The sequence below is a fragment of the Parus major genome, chromosome 5 (assembly GCF_001522545.3).
Source record: "Parus major isolate Abel chromosome 5, Parus_major1.1, whole genome shotgun sequence".
In the NCBI taxonomy this organism is placed as follows: Eukaryota; Metazoa; Chordata; class Aves; order Passeriformes; family Paridae; genus Parus; species Parus major.
The window spans coordinates 54,758,870-54,780,788 of NC_031774.1; the positions used below are offsets into that span (position 1 = coordinate 54,758,870).

Genomic DNA, 21,919 nt, shown 5'->3' on the forward strand with positions numbered 1-21,919 from the left:
CTTCCCACCCTCTTTTTTTTTTTTTTTTTTTTTCCTACATGCCCTAGGAACTCCCTTAAGCATTTCCTCAGAGACCTGACCCTCCTTCCAAAGGTGGTCCACCCTCTTTTTTTTTTTTTTAATGGAACAGAAGCAACTATTGTCATCTCATGCTTTTAGATTTGCTGAATTGGTATGGTATTAGGTTTATTTCTATGAAATGTATGACACAGTCTATCTGCACCATACAAGATCATTGTATGAAATCAAGTCAAACCAAATTCTTTCATTACCCCAATGCTTTGCTCTTGAAAAGGAACAAGAATATTTCAAGAAATAACAGGAAAATGAAAATAAGAATGGATAAAAAGTATCTCTAGTCCTACAGGGATTTATGGAAATTTAAGGTATACATATCCTGGACTTTTCCCACAATGAGACTAAAGCTTTCTTAGCAAGTTTCTCTCTTGTACTTTTGGAGTATTTATGTTCTGACTTGAAAAATAAGTTACATGTAATCTGATAGTAAGACCCAATAATTTTTTATATTTCAGATTTCCCAGGGGTGGAAATCACATTTGGCCTGGAGCAGGTTGTAGGCAAAGCAAGCTCTTAACTCACCACTGCCTTTAGATGGTTTCAGAGGTGGGGTAACAAATGAACTTGCTGGCAAACAACAATTTTTTTGCAGTGCCACATCACTGAAAGCCATTGAGGATCCCAATCTCCTGGACACTGTCCAGAGGTGGAGGAGACAGCTCAGAAGGTACAGCCTGACATGGGAACACCCAGACAAAGCCCACAGTAGGCACCATCAGTGACACAAGCAACCCAAGCTGCTCTCCCAACCACCTTGTTCCACAAAGAATCACAGAAAGGAGTTCACTGTTCTGCTGCTCTGTTCCCACCATTTTTCTCTGTAATATTTCAGAAGGTATGAATAAAGTGCAAACATGTCCAAGACGTGCTGTATTTACATATCAAATTTTAAGCCAATATTGCTTGCACACAGTTTATCTGGCAGGAAAAAGAACAAGCTTCTAAACCACCTTCAATTAAGTAGCAGACTGGATGGTCTGACCTCTGCCTCCAGGAACAAGGCAGAAGAGTGACACTGCCTTGTAATAACCTGCTGCAATGTTTTAAACTACCCTGATTTCTGTCTTGCTCCTCTTCATCTAATAATTTGATTCATTGTTGACTTTCATCTCCATTATTAATTCATCAGATGACTGACTGATTCAACTACAGCTTTAATCTGATGATTATCTCACTCAACTTTAGCAATAGCTTTAGTTAGGATTCCAAATTATTTTGTTTCTTTATAGCTCCATGATAAAATCCATGTACAAGTGTGCAAAGCCATTTTTCTCTTAAAACTACTACGTTACCCCTGTAGACAGGCAAAGATAACCTTACAAAATAAATATGCCAGCCACTTCATTCCACTTCCAAATCTGTATGCGTGTCCTTCATACTTCAGATTAAGTATCTCAAACCACTCAGATTAAATATGTTGATAACTTCTTAAAAGAACACTATGTTGTAACAGTATATATTTCTTTCACATAAGTATCACATCTAAAACCATTTCAGAATAAAGCAGTGACAGACTATTGAATATATATCTGACACTTCTATTCTGCATGTGGCCTGAGAGTGCTCTCAATGTCCAACATCTTCCAGTGCTCCAATTCAGCAGGAAGATTACACTCAGCTCTGAGTATAAATAAAGATTTAAAATCTATCCACCATGTCACGCTGTGGGCTGTTACAGCCTTGCTGTATCCTTTAAATTGTCTGGGTTTTGACAGCTGTTGAGCCAAGCAATGCCTGGGAAGAGTGCTCAGGGCCAGAGGTTCTCCACTGCAGATAGACAGCAGGTCCTGAGGTCCACATGTGCTCTACTCTGTCTTCCCATCTGATCTCTGTGGCAGCACAAGTGTTCTGTTCATGGGCAAAACTTTGGAGGAGAGCAAAATATATATAAAAGTTGGTGGTTTCCGTCCATCATACTTTGTAGGTCATGAGGAAAAGGCCTGTATGAGAGAACAGGAGATGAACTGCTCTAGAGCAGGTCAGGAAGTGTCCTCGGTTCTGAATATCCTAAACACAGCAATGGGTTTGTTTAATCCATGGTCCTGCAGCACTGAAGGAAGTGGGAAATGCTGGGCAGAGATTTCTGTCTCACAATAAATTGCAAATCCAGCAACAGAAGAAAAAGTTAAATTTGCTGCATATATCTTCCAAGACCACATAGAGAAGTTATCCCAGAATGTTTCAAGCTATATTTAGCAACAACTGCAGCAAGGTAAAATTGAACTCAGCGAGTGCACCAGCAGCATCACTGGGTAATGGAACAGCACTTACATAAATGACTGAGCTACAGCACACTGGCTGATTTAAAACTAATTATGTGGATGATGTTAAATATTACGTGAGCAAACAGTACTTCAAGTTTTGTAATGAAGTGCTGCAACTTTCCAACCCTTTGCCCTGCCATGGTGAAAGAACTGCACTCCTAACCACAGAATGGCTGCCAGCCATCCCATCTGGAAATGCCTGCACACAAACAAGAAGCTTTGTGTGACTGCTCCCCAAGCTTGGTATTGGTCTTGGTAAAATAATGTATGCCATACTGCAGTCAGGGAAAGTTAACTTTTTGTTTGGTTGGCTCCTTTCCCTTCAACATTTTGCAAATACTCACTTGAAGACTCAACTTCATTGACACATCTAAAACACATCAGACATATACTTCCCATGGTTTAAACTGGAAAAATGAGCAGACACATCAACAAGAAGACCCTGCTAGAAAAGGGGTAAAAAAAAAAAATCAATTCAGAAACCAACCATTTTCTACCCATGGGAAGAAAAAAAAAAAAAAAAAAGGAAAGAAAAAAAAGAAAAAAGAAATCAGAAAAATCTACAGACTGAGAACAAACATTTCACAGAGCTGAAGCCCTCTCAGCCACAGGACATGCACCTCCAGGGTGCATAACAAGACACATAACACTTCCAGCTTTTGTTTCTTCCCACTCTCCTCATCCCAGCACCACATATAACTATTTTTGCTAACATGCTATAAAGTTCAAGAGACTGCACATACATATTTATATTGTCTCCCATTAGACCCACTGAGTGTAATTTGGAATAAAAAAGCTCACAGAGTCTTTTCTTATAACCAACCTGAAAATGAGAACATAGATAAACAAGGCACTCGCAATCCAACTGTCACACAAAATTATCTTCTGGGCTGAAATTGCTCCTGTTTGGTTTTAAAATGCAAGAAGAAATTATTGCAGACAGTCACCAAAAACCCCTCCACATTTTTGTGCTGCCCAGCCACCCTCCCCTGGAATCCAACACGGGGATGACTTTCTTGAGTGGGAGGCAGAAAAGAAATATCCAATTTATATTAAACAAACAAAAAGGCTGTTGTAAAAATAAGGAGGCTTGACCTGGGTCTGGGCCACAAGGTCGAGCCGGATCAATGCCTTTTTAGTTTTAAATTGAAGGCATTCTAATAATTTGGGGTAAATAGAACAGAGCACTGGATTTGGCAGATTCTTGTTATTCCTGAAACACTCACTCAAGTCTAGATGTGTCCTCACCCAATCTTGAAGGGTTTATATATGTGTATTTCTCAAAGGTTCTCATAACTCCCAGTAAATGACAGCTCAGGAACACTCCTCTGCAGTCCCAGCACACAATGCTCCCTTATCCTTACACTAAACCACATTCTGACAGCATTAAAAGTCTGTACTATAAAATTTGAAGGCTCTTAATAAATGATGTACAACTAGGGATGGATGATTTGCAGCATCACTGAACTTAAATAAATTGGTATGGGTCACATCAAGGAGGCTGCTTTACATTATTTCCCCTATCACTAAGCTATTTTTTCTCCAACTGTCTTTTACAGAGTGAGGATACAGGTGGGTTAATTGCCATACTGAAATTCTGGCATTTTATTCCAGTATTCAGAAACTAATAAACTTCAAACTGAGATCTTTAACAAGAATACTCATTTTACTAATATAACAGGCTAGAAAATCTTTTAAGTTAGTTTCTCTTGACTCACTGGCAGAACAGGCATGAAAGGGAAAATTATTCACCTCCTACAGAAGGAAGGAAAGAACTAAAGGATGAAGGAAGGAGTTTTTTGCTAACCTTGCCCTAAGAAACACAACAAAAAGTTTAGAGATGCTGCAATGAGCAGGGAATGACTGTCAGCAGCAGCTCCTGCAGCAGGATGGGGACACAAGCCGTGCCAGGCAATGGCTGGGTGGGAGCTCCCTTCCTAGGGGTGCAGAGCACAGCCAGTGAAACACTACCCATACATGTTTAAGAATTTAATGCAGCTGTATTTTGAGAGGTACTGAGCCTGACAGATGTGAAATAAAAATGCTATTGTATCAGGGTATTGATCTTATAATAAAACAGTCTAAGTAATCACAATAAACATCAATTCCTGACAAACACCTTACAGCTTGTGTAAGGACAGGTTTAGGTTTAGGGACAGCTGGGGGGGGCTGTTGCTTTGTTGAGGCATTTTTTGGTTTTGTTTTGGGGATTTTTATTTTTTTAGAAAATATTATTCTTTCTCCATCATTCTGTCCTAACTCAGTGTCAAGAGAACTGAATTTCAGGATAAAGTAATAACCTGCTGCATCATTGCCTGGACCCCAAGCTGGTTCCTGCCTCCCAGTCTCTCAGTGACATTTCCTTAACCCTGTGTCCTTCAGAGTGGTACTCCATGCAGAAGACAATGCCTTTTTCCTCCCCTGTGCTCACTCACTGAAGGAGGAAAGAGTGCTGGTCATCACATTTCAGCGTTCAGATGTTAAAACCACACACGCTCCTTTTAAAACGTGTTGGGTCAGATCCATTTCTCTCCCATCCCTGCCTCTGCTTTATCTCTTTATTACAAAAGGCTGCTTAGCTCACAGGAACAGCAGTAACCCGCAGCATTAGCCAGGTTACAACACTACAGGCTTGAGCAGATCCACTCCTCAAATCAACTGTGAACAAGCAAAGCAAGTGTCAGCTCCTTTCAAGGTCATTCGGGAGGCTCTCTCCCGAAGAGATAACTTTAATAAGGAGATGCATGACTTAAAAGGCAAAACCTTGGAAGCCTTGAATTCATTTTTTAATCTTAGCTTAGCTTTTTTTAAATAAAATACTAAACATAATTGGCATAAACTTGTACCTCTAACAGTTACAAGATTGGAAAACACTGGTAGGAGTACTTATCAAATGTCACCATTTTCCTGTTCAAAACGAGTAATCATTTTGATTAACCTTTGATTTAAATGATTATATACCACAGCAAAGCAGAAACACACATGAAATTATACTCCAAAGAAACTCTCAAATTGCAGATCTCATAAGAAAAGAGTTATGTCCAAGTGGTTAGAGAATTTATTCACCATGTACACAATATTCAAACCAAAAGCTGTCTCCACACTCCCCCACCACGTGTACCCAAGAATCACAGTCTAGCCTGAATCCTGCAGCCAACATGAGACTGCTTCCATACAAAACATTAAATAATACCAAATAACAGCTAAGCTATAGAATAAACTCCTAACTACCATCTCAGCAAGGACTCCCAGTATCTTCTGTAAGGAATTTTATTCCAGGTGGGAAATCAGTGTAACCCCTCTAGTCACATATAAAAAGGTGGCCTAACGTAGCACAAAAAAAGAAATAAAATTCAGTATCTCACTTTGAGTAAATACACATTTATTCCAAACCCTCTAACAGAATTCAAAGCAGAGAGAAAAACAGGATATCAAAAGTAAATTAGACAAAGAGCTGGAGGAAATTCTGAAAAATAAAAATACATGGCAGAAAATTAAAGCATATTAAGATCTCGTCTGAAAGGGCCCATTTGTAGAGAGAATGTCCACTAAAGCCAGCACAGAAAAGACTCTCAAAAGCTTCATATTCACCAAATATAGGAATCTGTCCCTCTTCAGGAGTTCTCCTTCAGCACCAATTGTCACCCTGTAGGACTGGCTGCAGACACTCACCAGCCCCCCAGAATCCACTACACAACTTGCAGACAAGGAACTTTTAAGATACTCATTCCCAAAATTTTAAACTATTACTGCAATGTCATTTTTCTTAACAAAGGAGGTTCTGAACCAAAACTCTCTTCTTGACACTGAATCAAAAATGCTCTAACTTTTATAATCACCTGGTTTAACTAATACAAAGGTTTTAAGATGCTCAGGAATCCCTTAGATTATTCAAACTAAGCTTTCTTTCTTACTGGTTTGGATTGGCCTCAGTCATTTGGAAAACATGAGCTGATGCTCCTCCCCTCAACAAATACCAGTCTCATAATGTAGAACTGAAATTATTGTACATTGAAAAAACAGTTTCCTTTGGTTTTATAAAATTCAGTGACAAGCCATGGCCAATGCAGAATAAGCATTCATAGAATCACAGATTCTAGAATAAAATCATAGAATAGGCTTAGAAGGGACTGTCCAAGGTCAGCTGGTCCAGCCCAAGGGACAGCTTTCACTAGACCAGGTTGTTCAAAGCCCCATCCCAACCTGGCCTTGAACATTTCCAGGGATGGGGCACCCACAGCTTCTCTGGGCAACATTCAGACTTGCAGCTGAGTTTGGAGCACCCAGCCTTACAGAACAATAACTCCATCCTGGACACCAGAAAGGAACAACTGCAAACAAGGGTGGAAGCTGGGGGAGCCAGCTGAGGGCCTCTCATTGCTTCCCCAGGCTCCTCAAAAGCATCAAATGAGGCTTTTGCCCATATTTTACTCTCCAGGGAAATATGATTCCAATTAGAGACAAGAAAGCACCGTGCAATTTATCAGGGTAAAGCAGATGTCGCATGCTAGGCTGCAGAAAAGCATCACATACGTTGTCTCTAATAAAGAGGATTTTTCTGGAGTTCTGACACACACTGAAAAGCTAACAAAAATGTAGCTGGAGCAGATGCTAACTGAAAATGTGCATCCTAGAGCAGGAACTTGAGCAGCAGAACAAGTCCCTGGTACTGAAAGGGCAAAATTCCCAATACCCAAATCCCATGGCTCTAAAGCACAAGTGGAGCCATGCACCAAGCTGTACTGGCAATACAGATAGACAGCAAATACAGGTGAGACCATAGAGAGAATTTGGAGGTGAATTTTCAAATCTAATCAGATCTGAGATCACTAGTAAGGGTTTTTGTCATACTCATAGCAGGCATGATTTGCTTTGCTATTATATATTCATATGGTTCCATTCAGAACAACCTTGTTTCATTACAAGAGATTCCACTGTGCTTCACAGTCCTGCTTCATTTCTTCTAAGGCAAATTCTTCAGGAGATTAACCTGACACATTTACTCCCCTGATAATAGATCCTGTCTTTTCTGATATCATTACCAATTTCAAGCACATAGCACGAAATAGGCTTAAAATTTTTTAAAAGTAGTGACTTGAAAGCTTTCTTGTTCCCACATTTTCTTGGTACAACACATTTCACTTTACATGTAATGTTGTAAAATTCAGCTCAAGTAAATATAAAATAAATTATTAAGCTTCTAACCAAGTACTTCCAGTCCTAAAATCCCTCTTTACTGAACTTGAAGTGCTCCAGCGCTCGGCACAGCTCTAACTGGAGTTCAGCTTTTAAGCAGCTTGAAGCAGCAATTGTTCTTTTATTGGAGTTCAACATATTATTCTTATGTTTCATATGCACAGAAGACATTAGTGAAGATAAACTGTTCAACTGGTAATTGAAATTAGAGTTGCAACATCTATTATGGTAGCATCACTGTGCCACATCTTCAACACACTAGGAATGAAAAGGCTTTTGCATATGAAGCACCAGTTGTGATACTCACTGGAACAAAAATGCAATAAGAAATGGAATTAAATACATTCACACAACATAAAGTTGCCTAAAATTACTTATATTGTCATTACTAGTCTTCTACCATCCTGACAGATAAAATAAGTTAGCCCACAGTATAATTCTGGGAGATGTGTCTGAGGAAAGCACAGCTTTTTCTAAGGCTCGAGAAGTTGACACTGAAGAAAGCTGTTTAAAACATCAGTTTGCCTCTGAAAATACTGATGTTCATAATATCTACCCACCTAACAAAAAGAAACCTGCACAATCTTTGGAAGAATTCTTTGAAAGTAACTTCCTCACAAAATTGCAGAAATTACCAAACATTTCTGAGATTTCAAAATTAGGATTTTTTTATAAAATAAGATGTAGATAAAACTATATTGTCCTTGAAATCCAAGTAATCATTAAGTAATTATAGTATCAACAAAGCTCTAATAAAAGGGCCACCAACTGAAAGACTATCCAGTTTAAGCATACTCCTGGGACCTGTCTAGCATTTCAGCTCTTTATAAATTTCTTCCAAATCAACAACTTTTAACAAGACTGTAAAATTTGCCTATCATTAACACATCAGGAAACAAAAGCTTCTCTGTATTTTAACTGATTAATGCTGTAACTGCTACCTCATGTGACATTAAAAAAAGAAAAACCACCCAGAGATTGCACACTGTCTGGTTGGGGTAACCATTTTTTTAGGGATAATCTGAAGTCCTCTGTATGGAAATAACAGCACAGACTATTTTAGAGCAAAAGGCAATTAGAAAGATGGAAATGAAGATCAATTTCCTATTTCCAGAGTGCTTCAGACTGTATACGAAGACGACTTCTAAGACACATGACAAACTTGGCTACATCATCTGTCTAAATCTGGTGTGGTAAGTAAAATGACTTGCAAAAGGAAATCAAGAAAGATATTTATCTATATATATTAAAAAATTTCCATTTTTATACCATTAGAGGAGCACTGCTTTAATCACCAAGAATGGATACTCGTTTCCCATCCTGTAACTTGGTACTCCCTGTCCTGGCACCTCCTAATTGGGATCAGAACTAAAGAAATAGCTCCTTGAAATCTGACTACAACTCCAGTCAGCTAAAGGACTGGATCAAAGCCTGGTTATTCATGGTGCTACTGGAGTCAGATACAGCTTACTAAATATTTAAAATACATAAAGATAAATATTCAGGCCTATAAATCACTACAAACCAAAACAATAGATTATTTTTAAGGTCCCTTCCAACCCAAACTATGATCCCATTTCTGCAAATGCCTCCTGGAAAAAGACACATTATATGCTTCATTCATTTTCTAATGAGCAACGTTCAGGAGTTTTATTATTATTAATTGCATATAAATTATCATGATTTTTGTATCCCTGGGAAAGTATTTAGCCATTCACCTCTCAGAGGAACAATACTGAACAAAGGCATTGAATGCAAGGCATATAAGAACAATGCAGAACACAGAAATTTATGCATGTCATTTAAAAGGCATGGCATTTTAAAAAATCAAAAGTATGTCATAAATCTTTAATTATAAGGGGAAAAAAAAAAGTCCAACTAATGTTTGTCAAGTCCTTGATAATATTTAAGCAAGAGCACTGCCTACTTCAGGAGTGCAAAATCTTCTTAGCTCACTTATCTGCATGTATCCTCAACCTCCTCTGAAGTGTTCTGCTGCAAAATTCATTGTATCCAAGATCTGCTAATCATCATCAGGAAACTCTGTTATGCATCTTAAGGATGTACTTTAAGCTCTTGAGAGGAAAAATAAATATGTTTTATTAGCTGCTTTTGGAAAATACTGATTTATATTTATTTAGAAACCTTTTCAAGTTGCACCACTGTTAAATTAAATATTTATGGCATGATTTTCCAAAGAGTTTAATACCTGTTAAGAGTTTTACATGCTGACTTCATCAGGAGTTCCAAGGGCCCAACATTTCTGCAAACCTCAGAAGTGACAAGGCTGGGATGTGGTGAAGGGTTTGAGCTTGGATGTTACTGCTGAGCTCTGAAATGCAACCAGGATTGTGCCCAGCCCCTACTTACCACCCAGCATTGCACTTCAGACAACTGAATTGGTCCTACTTTACTGGAAATACCAGAAATATGACTCTTTAATACCTGTTAACTACAACTAAAGCATCAGATAAATGCTGTTAAGTTAATCCTCAATGCATATTCCGCATCCTTTACCAGTGGGAAACTTTACAGGGGAGCCTAAAATCACCAGTGAGTCAACAGCTGGAAAGCAAAGCTTTTGATACTGAGAACAAGAAGTTGAACGAGGATGAAGCCAAAAACACAGAATAAAGAAGAAAGTCTGATATACTGTAAAAACCTGGATCTGGTGACAGTGGGAGCAGTGACTTTAGCATTTGGCTTCTCAGCCCAAACTGAAGCCCACACCTCTGGCCTCACTGTCAAATGACGTTAAAATAAGTGTTTAGGTTTTGCCATCCTTATTTTCCTCAGCTTCTGAGCAATTTGCACTTACTGTCCTTCCCAGCATTCCCAGTTTTCAGGTATCCCATGTATCCTGTTCTTTCACCAACAGATGTTTTCTCACACCTTGTAGGTGGCTGCCCCTCTTGCCCTCCCCAGGTCCCTTACCCAGTTTTAACACATGCCTAAATCTGAACAACAGTGCAAAAACATCATTTAATATTTCAAAATCAAATACCAAGACTTCCTTTTGGCATTTGGTCTATAATTCTGGCAGTAAATAAATAGGCAATAAATAAATAACATCTAAGTAAGAAATTACATCAAAATGATTCAAATGATGATCCAATGTGGTTTCATAAACCAAAGACAGATAAAACAGTTGAATGTTGCAGATTGGACACACCAATCTCCTTATACATTTTACAGCACACTACAAATCTGCCCAGCAAGTTGAGTATTTCTCTCATTAAAACAGGAGCTTTCACCACACTATAAAACATTTTCAAATGCAGACCAGAAAACCGACAAGCATATTTACTGTAAAGCTTTGTATTTGTGTCATCAATTAACAACGAAAGTTTGGAATAAAACTAAAATTAAAGCTAATCAAAGCAGCTAGCTGTCAAAACAGATGGGAACTATAGTTTTCAAATCAAGCAAGAAGGCAAAGCTTTCGAACATTTAGTGTCATGTCAGCTCATACAGACAACTTAAAGGAAGGACAACAAATGTCGGGATTTTATGAAGAAAAGGTGTCCCTGGCTGATAGATCCACATTTATGAATCTCCATTAATTTTGTGGGTCTTTTTGCTTCAGGATGATTAACTCACACCAAAGTAGACCTCTGAAATGTGAACTGTAAATAAGGTGTCGCCATGACAGTGCAGGCAAAATAAATAAAAACAGAGCCCTGACATTATTTTAGCCTCAAACAAATGCTTCAGTCCCTACATTGTCTGGCTCAGAAAGATACATAGACAGTCTCACAGACAGAGATATAAATGAACAATTGCAGTACCTTTTTCCCACACTGTTTACAGGGTTGGCTATATTCCTACTGGCAATAGATTTTCTTCTTGACAGCTTCTTGGTGTTGGTGCTGTCATCAGTGCTGTCATCCTCTTTCTTTGGTGTGTTACTTCCTTTGCTGTTCAGGTCCCTTAGCACATTATAATTAATTTTACTCGAGATTTTCTTCTGTTCTAACATCTTTTCAATTGCCTCTCCTGCTGTGCTGGCTTGAATTGGCTCCCGCTTCTTTGCAGATTTCTTTGGCTTAATTAAAATATAAAATTAGTGATGTAGATATAAACAAAGTTTCCATGAAGCAGAGGGGCAAGCTGGAGTGCAGCAGTCCTGGCTCAGGTGCTGCTGATGTGGGAGATGCAGGTGATGTGCCCAGGCTAAGCCAGTGCTCCATCTCCTGCCACTCAATGGGATCAAAGGGTCTCTTTTCTCCAAGAGATGTTTGTTTGCTTTTTTGCCAAATGCCCAGAATTTATTAGAAATTCTTTACTTAATAGAGAGAGAGAGAAGGATGGGCCATTTTTCACTTACAAAAAAAAAAGGGGGAGGGAACTCCTGTTACAGGAATAGGGACCTCAAAGCATCACCCAGCATGGAAATAAAGCATCTCCTCTGCTAAAACTGCCTTTAAAGCATGAGTGAAGCTGGGTCACGACTCCCCAAAGCACTGAGAACTCCCTATCACAACTCCAACTGTGTTTCATACCAAATCTGAACACAGCGTGGGAAAGGCTCTACCCAACTCCTCCTCCACACTGAAAAGGCCAAGAGCACAAGCAGCAGCAGCAGCTTCCCAAGCACGGGCTGGCAGCAGCACCAAGGGACAGGGAGCAGGAGGCTGCAGCCTCGGGAGCACTGTCACCTGCAGCTGCCTCTCCCAGGCACAGGCTGGGAGCCTGGCTGATGCTGTGCAGAGCCAGGCAACCAGGAACCACACTGGAGAACATTTCCAGCCATGTCCCATGCCTGGGTGGGTACGAAAAAAACCCACAACCCAGAATCTCTGTTTCTCATTTGGCATTTTCCTATTCAAAGGAAGGTTTTAACACCAAGCTCTGCGGGAGATTTATTTTTTAATGGATAATAGCCCCTCTGTTTACCTACATGGGTCAAGTGCTACCTTGAAATTGGAAAGCACCATATTAATCAAGTTCTACTCGAGCTGTCAGAAACAATAAAAGGTTAGAGAAAAACTCCTGTGTTGTCTGAACAAAAAAGGGGGTGTTTGGGCTACGTGGCACTGCCAACGAGTTATACAATTTTCAAAATTGCTGGTAGACTGCCACGTCTGCATAAATGCAGGATGAATGAGAAACTCTGAAGTATAAAACAGTGTTTCATTGTCTGGTTTTGTTTTTATTGTTGAAATACCTAGGGGAAGCAGGAAAACGCTGCCTTTCACATTAGTCGGAAAAAAAGATAGAGGATATACACACTAAAAACTAACATGGGTTTTAGTTGCATGTGGAAGATTTGACTTGTCACTTGCTCAATTACACAAAATACTAATGCTGTAAATCGTGAATATACGGCCAATTAAGCTGCTTTAAACTGCTAAACATGGAGACAGGACATGCCATTTGTTAACATAACCGTTGCATTTTTTATGAAAGGTAGAACAAAATACCCCTTCAAGTGACTGTAACAAGGATCTGTTCAGTTCTCCATAAAGAAATCATTATTGTAAGAGCAAAGAAAGCCACTGAAGTTATGGCAAGTACAAACAAATTCCCCATGCACACGTTAAAAAAAAAAAATCAGACATGTCTTAAAACCTGTATTTTAATAAGCAAGCAATTAGAACAGCAATCATAAATGCAAAGAGCCAGCTCTGACTTTGACATGCACAGAATTTTCTCATAATAGCAATTTAAAATAAAAGTTTGGGCAAGAAAGTGTTTTACTCACCACCTAAAAAAAAAATACAGCCTTGCAATTCAGTAACAGCTAGATGTACTGGAGCTTTTGCTCCTTTAGTGGTGACCTGTACCATTATGCCCATACATCTACAGGGAGCTGATCAGCAGATATAATGAATTTCCAGGACATTTTCAAACAGACACAGTTAACACACAATTTAATACCTTGTGTTCCTTATAAATCCCAAGCTCCTTCTCTTTTGCTATTCTTGCTTCTTTTTCTGAAAGATGACAAAAGGGTAACCAGCATGAAGATTACACAAGACTATGTATTTCAGCAACACCAGCCAAAAGGCAAATTTCAGTCCTACATACTTACCTTTTTGCTCCTTCAAATAATCTGCATTCTCTTTCATCCACAGCTCTGCTTTTATCTGAGCTTCAGCTTCATTAAGTATATACTAAAAAAGAAAACAAATTTATCTACTTTCAGAAATCACATTGAAAACCACAGAGCAAAACTGAACTGAAAAACCACTGGCAAGGTCAATCCATATCCAATTTTTAAAAATACATTAAAAGAAAACATGAGTGATATAAGACAATCAGAGAGAATTTCTAGTAACATCTGAAGCTGGCACAAGCAACAACCTGTTTTCAAAAAACAGTGCCTGGTTTCCAAACTATGATGAACTGACCAAAAACAATCTAGGACTCATTATACATGGTCTGTTAATTAAAAAAAAAATGATCCTGGGCTTATGATCCTTTTTCATATGATACAAGAGGCTATCATGACAATGTGGTTGTCTGCAAGTAATTCTGTGTGCTGATGGTGGTCTGTAATTCAAAACAGGATAGGAACCATTGCCCTGTGCAACCAAAACAAAAAACACGTGTTTTCTGGGTAGGTTTCTGTGAAGCTTTACACAGTTACTGAGATGATTAGTTCAATGGCCACATCTGTGTGAAAGAAACCAGCTCAGATTGCTGGAGCTTTAGTCCTCTAGATTTTAGACAGCTGGGTTCAGTAACCACATGTAGACGTTTTGCAGTTAACTCTACCTAATCTCTGTAATATCTTTAGTGGGAATGGAGCTGTAAAATACATCTAGGACTAGCCAGATGAATCACAGAAATAAATAGACAGGTAGCAATTACTTAATTGTAGATGAGATGACCTAAATGTAAAATGAAGCCCAGTATTTAGCACAATTATCAATGAAACAAAAGTTCTCTACAGACAATGCTGTTTGGGAGTGAAGAACAGCAGAATGGAGAAGACAAATTAGGTCATCCATCATGAACAAGACACTTTAATTTTAAGCAGTGCACCTGAGACTTGTAAAACTATGTTTAAGTGCAAGAAAAGCAATCAGAGGTTTCTCCATCTTTTGGATCTGAACATTGAAGATTTTCTTCATAGTAAGATGTACATCTAGGATTTCATAAGAAAAGTAATTCCAGTCAAATGAAACTAATGCAGGGAAGAGTCCTTCCTCCAAGGGCTAAGCATACAAGCAAATGGCTGTGCAGGCCCTGGTTTATCAGACCAATATTTTTACTCTTTCATCTGCTTCTATTAAAAGTGGGCCATAACAGTAAAATCCACTTTATCCAAGCTCAGTTATTCATCCCTCTTAGGCTTTCAGAGATTTCATAATTGTGGGCTTCCAATATTACAGTCTATTGCCACAGAAATGAACATAAAGTCATAAAAGCAGAGTTATGACTTCATCATATAGCCTAGGAAGAGCAGAAGATGTGTTCCTCCCCTGTGATTGTTTAAATTATGGACTGGCTATGGTGAGAAGTATGGTGAAAGCAGCCTTCCTGCTCCCTCCATTCAATGTCTGCTCAGATCGTGAGACCCTAATGCCCAGCCTAGAAAATCCCAGCTCACAGGTATGCTTTGGAGATCAGTAATTCCTCTACAACCTCATCAGTCTCAGTGATTCTGCACCCCAAAATAAATTTTTAGCACTGGCATTATCTGTTCAAATGACACTGTAAACCAGCTGGAGAGGGCATCAGGCTCAGAGAGCTGGACTGCCGCGTGTCCAGGCACTGAGCAGTCGTGTGGCCTCCAACAAGCCCTTTACCACAGCCATGCATCTGTCCCACTGAGTCTATGTGTTAAATATATGTCACTATGTATGTTACTTTTTGCTGCCACACAAATACAAATGAATCCAGAAAACATCACAGAAATCTTTGGAAGTACTTAGGAGCCACACATGCTGGTTTTACAGTTTGGTTTCCATGGCAGCCTCCTATGCTGAATCTGTCTTAATTAAATAATGAATGTAGAGCTCCACCAAACTTTTTAAAGTTCTCCTTTGGAATAAAGGACTTTCTAAAACATAATTATTCCAGCATGTTAAAAGCAAGCAGCAGCCTTATATATAACTTGGGCATGGAACACCAAATTCACAGGTTTGCATGAACATTAGATTTCAGATCACTGAAATTGCTCAAACCTCTCTACAGATTGGAGAGAAGAGGCAGTTGAAAAGAGAGGATAAACCAGGTAAGAACCATCTTGTCTTTCTCAGACATCCAGACAACCAGGACAAAAGACACCCAGGACAACAGGGCACCTTACCCGATCTATTTCACTGTCATCGATTCCACTCAGATCTAATTCGCCATCTCCTGTATTCTCACCTACAGAAAAGAACACATTTTAATCAGCCTATGTTTGTCCAAAGTCTATTGCAACTTAAGTTCTGCAGTAATGTAACACTTCAGGACTGTCCTTCAGAGATTTGCAACTTTCTGTCTTCATCCAGGAGGTTTAATGTGTTGCTGAGTATTTTCAATACAGAACTTCACACACACAAATTCATCACATTGGATTAATTTAAAACTCAGGAACCAGCACAGTCTTCATCAGTACTAAAAATCTGCCAGAGACTTCCAGTCACATTTTTTTTCACTCATTTTAATTTACAGACACAAATGTTCAGCAGGAAGCTGGTGAAACCATTTCAAAAAGATGACAACTTTCCTTCATCATAACAAAAACTTCTCTGTCAGAGCATATAGGTCAGTAATTCATCTCTAAATTATGACTTAGAAAATATTTTCTATTTTCAGGGAAGCAGCACAGACCACTGCTGACAGTTACACCATGGCTTTCTTCTTGACTTTGCATAATTACAATTTCACTACAATTTTGCTAGTTTGGTAAGTTATTAAGACTTCTGAAAACAAATTTTCAAATATTCCATCCATTGAAAAGCATAACAGCACAGAACTGAGGCTTAATTTGTGACTGGAACAGCATACAGCTGCAAAACCTGATTTTCCACATCACATTAAAGAACTATAGCAATACACTATTAATGTAGTCCAGGTAGAGAAGAAAACAAATTATTTAACAAAGCCTTATGCTGGGGAATGAAGCAACCTTCTTGGTCATCTCCATTACATCTAATAAAGATCAAACAAGAAGTGACCTCACCAGTTCACTTGCAGAAAAATATACACAAATTACATTTCAACAATCTGCAATAACAAATTAAAACCAAAGTGGTGCAGAACAGCTTGGCATATTCACAGTTCCCACTCCCCAGTACTGGGGATGTATCTCCCCACAAACCAAGACCTTTGAACGGATGATTCCCCAGCCTGGTGCTCCTGCACAGCACTGGACCAGCAGAGAGTGGTGCCAGCAGCAGCTCTAGGATCCAGTGACAGGTCATGGCAACCAAATGGTCAAGTCAAGCAAAGCTTGCAGTGAAGAGCACTCCCAGAAGATAAAAAAATTATCTGCTTGACAAAAGTCAGGGGTTTAAACCAGTTGCCTGAAGTATGTGAAATCACAAGACTGGGAATCCAAGAAAAAGCCAGGTTAGGAATGAAGTCAGAGATTGCTGAGGTGGTACAAAAGCTATGGCTGCTCAACTCAACAGACATTCCCTGGGATCAGCCACTGAGCACTCACTGAGGACTCAGGTCTTTTCAAAATCCACCTGAAACAATCAACAGAAAGTTTTATACTTTCCACCCAAGCCACAAGCAAAATGGATTTTAGCCCCCCCCCCCCCAAAATGTCCCATCACAAGGAACAGCACAGAATCACCGAATGGTTTGAGTTGGAAGAGACCTTAAAGATCATCCTGTTCCAACTTCCAGCCATGGGCAGGGACACCTTCCACCAGACCAGGTTGCTCCATCAAGCCTGGCCCTGGACACTTCCAGGCATGGGACATCCAGTTTCTCCAGACAACATATTCCAGTGTCTCACCATCTTCACAGTGAAAGATTTCTTTTCAATATCCAATCTAAACCTTCTATCAGTTTGAAACCATTTCCCTTTGTCCAGTCACTCCATGCCCTTGTAAAAGGTCCCTCTCCACCTCTTTTGTAGCTCCTTAAGGTACTGAAAGGCTGGAGGTTGATCACCCTGAAGCCTTCTCTTCTCCAGGCTCAACAATTTCAGTTTTCTCAGCCCCTCCTCATAGCAGAGGTGCTCCAGCCCTCTGTAACATTAAGGTTTTTTTTTTCCTGAGATTGTCTTATAGAAATAATAACAAGTTTACCAGTTCAGATAATTTGGTGCTAAAGTCTTTAGCACCAAAAAGACTTTAAAGAACATTTCTCACTGCCGTTATATTTAAAAATTAATCACACACTAGTCCCAGGCACCAGATTTACTTTACAACCCTTTTTCCCAAAAATACTTTAGAAGTGCAGAAGATTTTATAATAACTCCATAATTGATCAGTACATATGCTTTTCTTCTGGTCTGATCTCTGCAGTAAGAGCAGAACTTTCTGCACCAGTGCCAGCAGCTCCTCACGCAGGCACTCTGCTACCAGCCAGCCAGGCAGGCAGGGATGCACCCCCAGGACATGGCCCAGCAACCCCTGGCTTGAGGATGGGGAGGAAAAGCAAGGTGACAAAATACATCCCTGTGGTTTGCTGCCTTTTTAATGCAACTGACTGAAATTATTTTAGCACAGTATAATCATTCAAAGCGTGGAGGGGAATCACCCAAGGGAGCACAGGGTATTCTGCAAGAGAGTACTGTACATCTCTCCTGCTGGAACCAAGACAAAAACTTCCAGTGAGCAAAATGGCTGAATTTTCACCAAGGAAATGAGTGAATACTGAGTCCACTGTCTGAGACACCCTCCCAGGAGATGGTCCACCTGGGTCCAAGAAATGTTCCATCACATAAAATAAAACAGCTCAACAGCAGAGTGCAAGGGAAGTCCTGACCAGGATAACCTGGTTCCTAGGCTGGAAGCAGTTCATACAAAAATGGAAATTGAACTGGGTCTCCCATAGGCTGGGTAGCACTTTAACCACCAAACTGTAGGACAGAAGCGGGGATGGCGTCCACCTTCATTGCATTGTCTACCCCTTGTTTCCTCAAGGGTGTTTTGGGGAGAAAAACCCCAAATTTTCAATTTGGTTTACCTGCATGAATAAAGGATTTCTTTTTCTTCACTGTTCATTGTACCAGATAAACTAAAGTGTCCACTGTCAACACAGGCTTGGAATTATGGACAGAATAAAACTGAGCCAACCTTGAAAATCACTAGTAAATTCTTAAAATCATAGGTTGGGAAACCAAAACTTGGAAGTGGTGATGAACATACCTACTGTTCAACTTTACATAAAATTGATCACGATATTTATGGTAGTAAAAACTGCCAAAGCATCTTAAAAACAATAAAAGTATCCCACTGAAATCAAGCTGCCACTGCTTTTCATCATTATACACCTTGCTCCTCCTATACCCCACTATATTTTTGGATCAGAGGTTTAAAATTTAATATGTCACAGTACAGTAGGTGCCTGTTCTCTTATACAGCCTTAACATGCCAGACTGAAAATGATGCAATTTCAGGCACCATGAACAATTTTACTTGTCATTTTAAATATAACTTGTTACTGAATTAGGTGCCAGTTTTTCTCATTGGATCAATTAGCAACAGGGACAGAAAACTCATTCTCCAACTGTTAAATTGCAGAGAAGAATCCAGAAGCAAGTTACACGTAATAAGCATATCTTAGACCCCCATAACAGCAGCGGAGGGAGTAATTGCAGGATATCCCTCTGCCTGCAAATCTTCCTTTTTCCTGCCATGGCAATAGACATTCATTAAATGGGTTTTTCAGAAGTGAAGGTGCCTTCAAATTCCGAGTTTAATGCTTTCACTGAGAAAAAAAAAAACATGTTTCATTACAGAATGCCAATTCAAAATAAAACACATCCATTTTGGCATGAAAATTTCCGTGGCAATCATTTCCAACAGGAGTAGACCCTACCAGCCACAAATATCTGTCTGCTTGATGCTACACGGTTCACTGCAGGGCATGGAAAGCAAACCCATTGCTTTTTTATGTACCAGAAAGATCTTCCCAGCTGCTAAACTTTTCAAATCGATTTCTAAATTATCATTTTCTCTTTTAATAAAAGGGTCGAAATGAAATGTTCGACGAAATAAAAACACAGATGTGGCCAACATCTGGTCCAGCCTCTTAAGAGCTTATTTAAAAGCAGTAGCATCACGTGGCACAGCTCTGAGACATCACAGATTTCTTCTGTCAAGAAAAACAACCACTTTACTACAGGGCACAGGCAAAAAATAGGTTGGGCATTAAAAACAACAACACTCCTCCTCTTCCCTCCAAATCCAGTTGTTCAACGAAACAACTTAGAACGAAACAACGAAGAGCTTAAAGCAAAGACCAGCTCTTTGCCATCCTCACCCAACATCTCTGTAGCAAGAGGAGGAGGATGGGCACTTCTAGAGCTTTCCATCAAGGTACTGAATCAGCTACATTCATACTACCTAAAACCATCAATCATCCAGCCAGCTCCCTAAAAATTTAAAAATAAACTCCCCCCAAAGCCCTCCCTTTACAGCCTTTTAATGTCTCTCCAACCAATTCCAGTAGACATGAGGGCTACAATCAGACACTGGGGATTAGGTTTGTAAACCTGTAGGATTATTAACTGTTCTTGTCATTACTAAATACAAACTAAACTGTCTTTTAACACACCCTCTCCCCTCTCCCTGCCTCTGTGCAGCTAGTTAAATGCATACATAGTGCACTATTATGGGGATTTATTACAGAAGAATCATTCCACCCAATATATTTTAAACCCCACATTTTTAAAAACAGCCACATGAAGAATATGTTTTTCTGTTTCTATTACAGGAGGCAGCACTATTTATTGCTCTGCCCAGATAAGAGGATTTCCTTGCAGACAGAAATGGAGGCTGAACACTTCCCAGGAAATCCTCTAGAGCAGATATAATAGAAAGGCCCTTGGTCTTCTGGTCCTATGCAGCAAATACATCCTTCATCACACCGTTTCATAGCAAAGAGTTTAAACAAAGAACCTTTCCACCTATTTGGCACAACACCAGACACCAAGCACTTCCAGCACAACAAAATCTGAAAACAGTTGAGAGATACATTTTCAGCTACAAAAATCCTTAAGCAACAAACCAAACAACCTGAGCCCAGGGCAGCAGAAGCACTGGGATTGATTGCTGCTCTCCAGGGAGGGATTAAATCCAGTGGGAGCCACAGAAAGCTCCTGCAGATCATCAGAGGGACCCAGTGGGCAGAAAGGCTTTAACATCTCAAACTGATGAGTGAGGCCAGTGCCACTTTGGGGAACTGTAACTTTGGGGAGTGCGAAGGGAAGTTGGTGGCTTAGCATCAAAAAAGGCACTGCACAACCACGCCAGGATATAATTGATTAGCTGATCAGAGGGGACACAAAGCCATCTGGAGGGGGAGATAACTGATTTACTGAGGGGTGTGAAAGGGACAGTCATTAAGGGTGGGTAACTGGGAGGGGAGAGGAGCTGGGCAGACAAAGTGCGGTGGTGATTGTGCTGTAGGGCCCAGGCAGGGAAGAGAAATGGATGGGAAAATGCTGCAGGAGTAACAGCAGCACAGGATGAAGTACAAGGATTGATGGGTGTGCAAACGAACACACCACACATGAAGGCATGAGCAGAGTCTGCAGGGCCATATGAGTGGAGAACACTGCAATTTTCACTAACACAGGGCAGGAGCCTCCCTCCAGAGCAGGCTGGGAGGTAATCCTGGCTGTTCAAGCTGTTGCAAACCCCATTGCTCCAGGTAAGGCAATCCCAGCCCGCCCTGCCATGCTCCCATCCCACAGCATCACCCTGCAGCTGCCAAGGGCTCCAGTTCCCCCAGCTCACCTTCAGCAGCATCATCATGTGCTGTCACAGAAGAAGCATTCCCCAAAAACAAAACAGAAGGGCAGAACAAAATTAATTGCACTTGCTGATGAAATAAGGTCAGAAAACACATGACGTGTATGCTCATATTTAAGAGAAATTTTTTTTTTAATTTATTGTACCTGGAGCCACCTTGAAAATTACAGCCTACTCCTTCACAGTGCCAAATCGACACCACGATTTAGGTCTGGTGGCGTACAGAGCACACGAGGCCATGCACACAACATAAAGATAAATGAAGTCTGTCACTTTATTATTTCCTTCTGCCAAGGCAAGGTTAAGGGGTCCTCTCCAGCCAAAGCCAAGTTTCCAGCCTGCTAGTTCCTCGGAGAAAGCAAACACATCACACCACAGAGTGAGGCCCCCTCTTCCCAGAAACATTCATTCCTGCTGACGAGGGATGGTGGGAAGCGCTGCCGGCCGGCGCCGGGCTGCCCAGCACGGCCAGGGCACACAGCCCTGCCTCTGCACAGTGCCCAC

The 21,919-nt window shown here is 40.1% G+C and overlaps 1 protein-coding gene across 2 annotated transcripts in view; it reads right to left on the reverse strand.

Moving 5' to 3' along the window:
• BRF1 (BRF1 RNA polymerase III transcription initiation factor subunit) overlaps window positions 1-21,919 on the reverse strand; it is a 172,263-nt gene that overhangs the window by 32,208 nt on the left and 118,136 nt on the right. For both annotated transcript variants that reach the window (XM_015630574.3, XM_015630575.3), the window contains 4 exons: window positions 15,799-15,860; window positions 13,573-13,654; window positions 13,419-13,474; window positions 11,327-11,583 (listed from right to left, as the gene is read on the reverse strand). In XM_015630574.3, the coding sequence (XP_015486060.1) occupies window positions 11,327-11,583; window positions 13,419-13,474; window positions 13,573-13,654; window positions 15,799-15,860 (457 nt within the window). The remainder of the gene's footprint in view (window positions 1-11,326; window positions 11,584-13,418; window positions 13,475-13,572; window positions 13,655-15,798; window positions 15,861-21,919) is intronic.